The sequence below is a fragment of the Pelmatolapia mariae genome, linkage group LG4, assembly GCF_036321145.2.
Source record: "Pelmatolapia mariae isolate MD_Pm_ZW linkage group LG4, Pm_UMD_F_2, whole genome shotgun sequence".
NCBI classification, from domain to species: domain Eukaryota; kingdom Metazoa; phylum Chordata; class Actinopteri; order Cichliformes; family Cichlidae; genus Pelmatolapia; species Pelmatolapia mariae.
Genome location: NC_086230.1, coordinates 11,455,744 through 11,464,792, shown reverse-complemented (window position 1 = coordinate 11,464,792; position 9,049 = coordinate 11,455,744). Strand labels below are relative to the sequence as shown.

The 9,049-nt window shown below is 42.1% G+C and overlaps 1 protein-coding gene across 1 annotated transcript; it reads right to left on the bottom strand.

Annotated features, from left to right (window-relative positions):
• Positions 1-2,517: 2,517 nt before the first annotated feature.
• Positions 2,518-8,828, bottom strand: LOC134625324 (adenylosuccinate lyase-like). Its single transcript, XM_063470550.1, has 12 exons — positions 8,593-8,828; positions 6,668-6,871; positions 6,536-6,580; positions 6,133-6,212; positions 5,850-6,021; positions 5,705-5,751; positions 5,505-5,595; positions 5,324-5,393; positions 5,098-5,245; positions 3,917-4,097; positions 3,402-3,578; positions 2,518-3,257 (listed from the first exon to the last, which is right to left on the bottom strand). The coding sequence occupies exons 1-12, from the start codon at positions 8,734-8,736 to the stop codon at positions 3,171-3,173; spliced, it is 1,446 nt and encodes a 481-aa protein (XP_063326620.1). The 5' UTR covers positions 8,737-8,828; the 3' UTR covers positions 2,518-3,170.
• Positions 8,829-9,049: the final 221 nt, after the last annotated feature.

Here is a 9,049-nt window from a genome sequence, read left to right as displayed (position 1 = left end):
TTACCTTAAGACAAGAGGATGCTGAAACCATCATGCAGTGCAATGAGATCCAGAAGAAAACAAACAACAAACATGATAAGCTTTAACTCCAACTCGTGGCTTTAGAGAGAACTCTGAAGTTCTAAAAAGAACTCCTCCCAGTACCTGGAGTTCAAACTCCTCTTGGCTGAGGAACTGATAAATACATTCTCTCCAGAAATCAAGAAAAGGAAGCCCCAACCAGATGAGAGTGTAGGAGAATATGATGCAGTCCACATGCCTTTCAGGCCTTTCAGGTGTAGAATGCTCGGGTGCATCAGTAAAACAAATGTGAGATGTGTGAAGTACCAAATATTCTTCTGTGTCTCCAAAAAAATCAGTGCTTCCACAGATATCATAGATGAATGGACTTTTGTGAAATAGAAAGCCCAGTGTAATCATTTCTTCCTAGACCAGAGGCCTACAGCTTGTGAACTGTCAATGACTTCTAAGTTGACCCATGATCTACTATTTTATGATGTTGTTACTAGGGGTGCAACGATACACAAAATTCACGGTTCGGTTCGGTTCAATACTTTGGTGTCACGGTTCGATATTTTTTCGATACAAAAAAATGTTCATGCCTTTTTAATTTGTCATTTATTAAAATTATAAATATATATTTTAACTCAAAAGTACAGTTTTTAAATTTAATGTTGCTGAAATGACAAAGTAATAAAAAAATAAATATCTGATCGAGAAATCCCTCATCTTTGGAAAAGAGAGTTTATTACAGAGAAATGGCTCTTTCCAAAATAAAAGCTATACTATACGCTTCTTCTGGGGTATACTTTCAGCAGCATATTAAACATATCAGGTCCCCATAAGGAGAATCATGTGCTAACGGCTGTCTAAATGACTCGGGTAAAGTCTGTAGCATGCGTGCTTGTTGTTTTTGTCTGCTTCCACTTGTCTTTGCACTAGGATGATGTCGGAGTAAATGTGCAGTCATATTCATTGTGTTCCCACTAGTGCTGTCAGCGTTAATCTGAAATGACGTTAACGCCACAACACGGCAAATCTCCGTTAACGAGCTACCGCGGATCGCCCCGTGCGTGGGGCTGGACAGCGTCAACACGTTAACGAGCAAACTGCACTAACGCAGTAGTTCCCACCAATGTAATTGAACACTGCGTGGCACATCCGACATACTGTTTTACTTTTGTCCATGATGCGCTTACCTTCAGGGTCATACTTCACATGAAGACCAAAATAGTTCCAAAGGCCAGATCTGAATGAGGGTGGGGGAGGTTCAATTTACCATGTTGCAACGAGCTAAGCTTCTGTCTTGCTAGCTTGCGCTGTGCTCAGTGGATCTGCGCTCGACAGTGCAGCCTAGGCGGAGTAGTCGAACGCAGATCCACTGAGCTCTCAACACAGACAGCATCGTCAGAAGAAAAGTTGATAAAATAAATTAAAAATCTTGTATTGATCGATACACATGCGTACCGAACCGAAAGCACTGTATCGAACGGTTCAATATCGATACGAGTATCGTTGCACCCCTAGTTGTTATTTAAATGTGTTTTAATATCCTGCTTACAAAGATTTCAGTGGAGCATTTAATTTTCTTAACCAGCTCTTAAATTTTGTTAGTTTCACATTCGTGATCAATGAACTCTTCCTGTGCACTGAAGTGCACATGTTGTAAACTTTAAAATTAGTTAAAAACAAAAGTTTTTGCAATGTGGTTTTTAACATCCTGCTACTTGATTTATATGAGAAAAAAAATCAAAATACCTTTTTTCCTGGGTCTGAGGAGAATAAAGGAGGTCTTAATAATCATGTGCATGCTGTTAAATGGTTTAGCAGCTGGAAGTAGTAGATTACTGGTTGAATTGGTGAGATTATAACTAAAACATTTAACCAGCTATAAGTGAGACATGCTTGGCTGAGCTTCAAATGACGTCATGATTGTGTTGATGAATATGGAGTCCAGAGTTGTTGTAAATCTCTACAATTAAGGCTCGAATGATTGTGATACAGTGTTCATTGCACAATGTTACCCAGGATTCAGTGGTTGAGTAAAAAGCTGTTACTTGTCGTTACTGATGGTTTCTTCCTTCATTTCCCTGCCTTGCTCCTGTGCAGGAGGATCTCCCTGCCCGAGTCCTTCCTGACAGCAGACATCATCCTCAGCACGCTGCATAACATCACAGAGGGTCTTGTGGTCTACCCCAAAGTCATTGAGAGACACATCCGCCACGAGCTGCCCTTCATGGCCACAGAGAACAATATTATGGCGATGAACAAGTCAAAAAATACATAATAGATACAAAAAATGAATTACTGGCAAATTATGTAGTGGAGTGTGAGATAAAGCAACTTGACCTCATCTGTTTAAAGGACTTCGAGTCAGTGTTATGCTAGATTTGGACACAAAAGGATACAGCTGATGACGAATGTTGTTAAACCCCATCATGCACTCAGAACGTTTGCTTCCCGTCTATAAAGAGGGCATAGCTTTAATAAATTCACCCCACAAAGTTTTAGCATTCATGTTTTATTTATTTCAAGCAAACAATAATACTGCGTCAATGACAAATGAAACACCCTAACACAGGCACCGGCAGGCACCGGCAGGTTGCAATAGCACCAGTTGGCTATCAATGTATAGTCAACAAGAACAAATTACTGTTGTGCTAATAATGTCATGTGATTCTTTTAGTAACACAAGATTTCATCAGTTGTAAATCCACTGTGAAAATACACAGCGGTTAGCTCATTAATGACCGGCAGCTGGAGCATTGTGCAGCTGATGCTTTCTACCTTCTTCCCAGTAACAAAAAAAAAAAAGAACATACCTTCACAGAGCTTCCTGATTGGCAGAGCCATGACTAAATTTTAGCTCATTAGTTTGAAATTTTGAAATGCATGACTTGAAATTTCACGTTATTTCCCCCCCCCCCAATTTACTGTTTTTATCAATCTTGCTTCATCTCATCTGTTATAACTTCACTCTCCACTGTGGCTGGTTGACCAACAACAGTACAAGCAAGAGCGGCCCACACACTGGTTGTACCACACACTTTGTGCGCTGCCTCCATCTGACAACAGAGCTCACTCCAGGCAGACAGACGGTCAGTCCCTAGAGTGGAGTGGACAGCAAACTCTGCTCGACCATAAAACCAGCTTAAGACATCACTGATGTTTTAAAGCACAAGCTCAACCTTGACATCCATATTGGCCTTATACGGCTCCAGTAGGGGGCGTACTTCTTCAGCCAGGAACGTTTTCACCTAGAGGAGAGGAGCAGGAACAAGAAAAGAAACTGTCATCAAGGGGGGCAACAGACACAGCTGCAGTAATAGGGGAGCTGCGGCTTGGCTGAAAACATTCATCTGTTGCCAGACTGAACAAAAATAAGGCTGTTCATGCTGTACCTGCTGTGGAGCACGCCCAATAAAGGTCTTGGGGTCCAGCAAAGCATCCAGCTGCCCTAGAATGGGTGCAAAGTAGGGGTCTCGCTGGATTCTGGCCAGCAGGTCATTGTCTCCACCTTCCTGTTTAACCACAGCTGCTGCCTCTTGGGAGAGAACACGGATCTTCTCGTGGCACTCCTGAAGGAGACACAGGAAAAAACAAACAAAAAAAAAACAAAAAACAGAGAAACATTAAGGTGGAGCTGACTTTAACAGCCATGTTGTTAGGTCTCCATGTCAGGTCTGGTTATTGGTAATCAGCTTCTTCATTTAAATTGTCAAAACACTGGTTACTAGTCAGTAAGATGATCTCATTTCAGTCATCTGTTTTTCTGGTTACCACTGGCATTTTCTGCCCAGTAAACCATCTCTCCTGATTAAGCAAAAATGCATTCATCCAGTTATGTTCAAAACTTTTATTATTGTGTCCATTCTGACTCACAGAGGAGAATTCCTCACAGGGTATTTTCTCCTACCTGTCTGTTGCCTCCTGCCTTCACTATCGCCATAATAATGTTCTCTGTGGCCATGAAGGGCAGCTCGTGGCGGATGTGTCTCTCAATGACTTTGGGGTAGACCACAAGACCCTCTGTGATGTTCTGCAGTGTGCTGAGGATGATGTCTGCTGTCAGGAAGGACTCGGGCAGGGAGATCCTCCTGCACAGGAGCAAGGCAGAGAAGAGAGGAAAGAAACCATCAGTAATCACACGTAACAGCTTGTGAAAAAATGAAGGAGAAATCCACTTTTAAAAACAGTCTCCTTAAAAAAAGTGGGCAGTCACTGTGGCACTCAACTTGGGCTACTCACTCCTAATTGCAGGGTTCATACGCATTTTTCAGGGTCAAATTCCAGTACTGTCAAGGTCCATTTTCAAGCTTTTCCAGTACATTACAAAAAAATAAAATAAAATAAAATAATGCATGTTTTACTTAGCATCACCTCAGTAAGACCATGTAAAAATTAAAACAAATCATCTTAGGTTGACTTAAATGTCCTTTTTTTCCCCCCTTTAAAATAGAGAAAAATGCACTGCACAAAAATACTGAGAAAGGAAATGGTTGTGTTATATGCATATAGTGTACAAACTAAAAAAAAAAAAAAAAACATTTCTCTTAATAATTAAGATGTGCAAATGTGAACAAATCAACTTGTAAAGATATTCATCTCCACTTGAAGAAAAAAAAAACAAAAAACACACACACACACACACACACACACACACACACACAGCTCAGAAAACCCCTGGAGGCCTAACAGGTTAAAGTTAAAGTTAATTCCCAATAAAACTAACTGTAAGTTGTTTAACTACATTGCTGTCTGTATTATTGTTAAAGTCCTAAATGATTATCTTTAAAGTGTTTGTGCTAATAACATCATGTACAGTAAGACAGGATGGAGAACAGCACTGTGCAAAAGTAACATGACGAAACTCCGTTCAGACAGTGAATGGACTGATTATTATATAACTTGACCTTGAAAAATATTAAAATTCAAGCATTTTCAAGGATTTCAAGCACCCATACAAATCCTGTAATTGGGAATCATTGTTCACTACTATTTATTGTACGCATCTACACTGATGTGATATCTACTTCACAGAGGAGAACTGCATCATACCAAATTCACAGCAGTGTAAGTGTGTCTGTGTTGGCTGACCTGTTGGCGCTGTCATCCAGAGTCCTCTCCAGCCACTGAACTGAGGCAGTCTGCAGGGGGTCGGCCATCAACGCTATCAGATGTCGGGCCAAGCTACAGCAGCGTTCTGCACGCATGGGGTTCCTCTTGTAGGGCATAGCACTGGAACCTAGAAGAGGAGCAGGCAAAGCTTTAGGCTGAGGCACAGTTTAACAGGTAAAAAGTGCTTTTGAATGAGCGAACGTACCAATCTGCTCCTTCTCAAAAGGTTCCTCAATCTCTTTTAGGTTGGCCAGCAGGCGGATGTCTGTGCAGATCTACAGCATACGACAGTATAAAGTTTAGACTCAGTTACATCAGCTTTTTGAAAATCCTGAGCTCAAGACCCAAGTTTCTTTAACCACCACTAAATGGAGACATTTCCTCACCTTGTGCACAGAAGCTCCCAAACTAGCGAGCGTGGACAGGCAGTCTATGTCCACTTTACGACTGTACGTCTGCCCAGTCACCAGGTAGGCTCTGGATAAGAATGAAAAATTAGTTATAGCCCGTGTTTCAAACTGTTCCTGCTTGGACCATGTTATAAAAACATGTCAGTCAATATTAGAGACAGGAGTTTGATACTCACTTCTTAAAGCCAGCCATCTCTGTCACCATCTTGTCAAGCTCTTCCACCTGGTGGCACAAAGGGAAAACTGACATTAAAAAGTCATCACAATACGGTGCTGTGGGACTTCAGAAATCACCCACGTGGTTCTTATGGTTGTTTATACCTTGTCATGGTCCCCTTGAAAGAGCTGCAAGAAGCTGGCCTGGGTGCCTGTGGTCCCCTTGACTCCACGGAAACGAAGATCATCGCGGGTTCGCTCCAGGTTCCTCACATCCATCACCAAATCCTGCAGCCACAGACACGCTCGCTTCCCCACTGTGGTCAACTGGGCAGGCCTGTACAGAGAGGAGGAGAGGGGCACAGTGAGTGTGTTTGACATCAAAGTTAGACAGCTCCATCAACCTGATGAAGGCCTATGAAAACACTGCAGCTGCAGTCGGACTCACTGGAAGTGTGTAAAGCCGAGCGTGGGGAGATCAGCGTATTCCTCTGCAAAGTTTGCCAGCCGGTCGATGACTCTGGCCAGCTGCAGGAAAAACAAGCCTTTAATGATGCAAATCAGGGTGTCAAACTTATTTTACATCGTGGGCTACAAACAGCCAACTTTGATCTTTAGCTCCCAGAAGCAGTGAAGATGCATAATAAATGTGACCAATGTTGCAAAGCCTGTCCTGTAATCTTTAAATATATTTTTTCATGAATTCAATTCAATGAAAATGTCCTGTTAGTTTTTTTTTTTTTAAATGGACTCACTGTAAAAACAAAAAACTAGCTGACAAGCTTGTTTGATATTAATATATTCATTTGCACTGTTTTCATAGAATTTCTGGACAAACAGGTGAGTCTCACCTTAGGCAAGAGGATGTTGAAGCCATCATGCAATGCAATGAGATCCTGAAGAACAAAAACAACAAACATGAGAAGCTTTAAAGAGTCAAAACTCATCACTGCTGGGTTTATTTGTGCAATAGTCATACTTACAGTATTGTCTCCCACATAGCATGACGTAGCTCCGAGGTGGATGATGGGAGCAGCTGTTGGGCAGCAGTGTGCAAAGGTGTGGACGTGCGCCATGACATCGTGCCTCAGCTTTCGCTCTTCTTCAGCCGCCATGGCAAAGTCAATGTCCTCTGCATGGCTCTCCATCTCTGCAATCTGAGCATCAGTGATGGGCAGACCCAGAGCCTGAGGAGGAGAACATTGAACACAGAGACATGATGACAAACAGGAATGGAGGTGGAGCTTTTTGTGGAGCTTTTTGACTCTTGATAATACAGTTTTTTACTTTTAAGATATTCATTTATTAACAGTTACAAATGCAAATACATGTTTTATTATAAATACACATATTTGCAGCATTGGCTCTTCTGTTGATGAAAAGGATGTTTGGGTAAAAGTCACACAGTGACTTGCATTGCTAAGCTGATAGCAAACAGCCTGCTGTTTATTAGTCATTAGTCTGTCTGTCTGCTTGCCGTTTCTCCAGTTTTGATCATCATGTGCTGTCCTCGTGAGGAGGCACAGGCGCTCAATATGCTGATTAGACTGGACTATATTCTGTTGGGACACCGTAGTCACGTGATCATACTTGCCAACCTTGAGACCTCAGAATTAGGGAGACATTCAAAAGGGGGGGGGGGGTATACATATATATATACACAAAAAACTTGAATTTTACAGTGTTTATTTATCGGATAAAATAAGTTGAGTTGTCACCGTTATTATTTTCCGGCGGACCCGGCCTTCGCGGTCTAAGTGGGCCAGGTCCTCTGAAAGCCGGGTAGACCGGAAGTGAGCAACTGTAAAATGGTACGGTCTAGCCTTCAGAAAAACATGTTTAAGTTATTTAAGTGACTTATATATCATGTTATACATCATGTCAAACCCCCGCGAAAGACCGCGGGGGTTTGAAAACGATGTGCCGGGAGTTTGCGGGAGTTCTCGCCGGCTCAGATATTTGAAGTTTACACAGCTACATTCTCACCTGGAAATATGTTAAAAGTTTATTTTGCGACCCAGAAAGAGTAATAAGAGTAATATTAAAACTAAGTAGCTGCAGTAGTAGTAGCCATTGTTGTAAACTGGAATTGGCTTGGCTAATCTGGGATATGGTTTTTCCAATTTTGTTGTCCGGGTGGAAAATCGGGAGAAATTCGGGAGAATGGTGGACCCGGGAGATTTTCGGGAGGGGCACTGAAATTCGGGATTCTCCCGAAAAAATCGGGAGGGTTGGCATGTATGCCCGTGATTCCTACAGCACTACAGATTGGTTCCAGACAATCAAGTACCTCTCTCCTGTCAAAGGGGTCATGGGTCAGACAGGTAAAAAAAAAAAAAAACCTCAGTAGAGAAGATACCACAAACACAACAGCATTTAGCCAGAGTAACTGTTACTAATTTTCCCACTTGAAGAGCTTTTCGCTTATTTCGCTCTGCGATGGGAAAATACAAACTGCAGATTTTCAATTTTAGAATCTCATAATAATGTTAACAGATGTTCATTTAAAATATGACCTATGACTTCCAGACACCTTTGACGCTGCGTTTTCTCCGTTTTCCTCGTCCACACATAAATACAAAAACGGAGTTTTCGAAAATATCCACCCTGGCAGGCGTTTTTAAAAATCCGTTTTCAGTGACCGAAAACACAGTTTACGTGTGGACGAAAGGAGCAAACGCATAGAAAAATCTCCGTTTTCAAAAATACCCGGGTACGTGTGGACGTAGCCAAATGTTCATTTAAAATATGACCTATGACTTCCAGACAAAGACACTGATTACTGTATGGTAGCAGCCTGCTCAGTCAGCACCGGGTAGCTTGCGCACGACTCTTAAGACCTCCTTATAACTATGTTTAGAGCAGGAAACTTGATAGGGCTCTGTAAAGGTCGCGGACTATATCAAACCTTCTCAGCTATGGCGAGATAAATCCACAGCTTCCTCCAGGTGGTGAACTTCTTTTTGTCGCTGAAGTTGTAGCTCATTTCTTTGCTGGCGTATCTGGACACCAGAGGTGAGCGATACTTATTCATCTCTTCTGCTCCGGCCATGGTTGCTAGAAAAGTGAACACTGTGGGGGTACGGACCGGGTAGCAACAGGGTCTTTAGCTTCTTTCCTCCCCCCGCCCCGCTCTTTTTCTTCTTCTTCTGTATAGGGTTTATTGGCGGTTGGCAAACAGCAAAATGGTGCATTACCGCCACCAACTGGTGTGGAGTGTGGACCGAAATGACCAAAAAAAAAAAATAAATAAATCGCTCTTTTTCTTCTTCCTCTGGGGTTTTTTATAGCAGTTGAACCAACTTACAGTTGCATTACTGGCCCCTACTGGACTGCGAAAGTAACACCTACCTTATTTCGTGTAA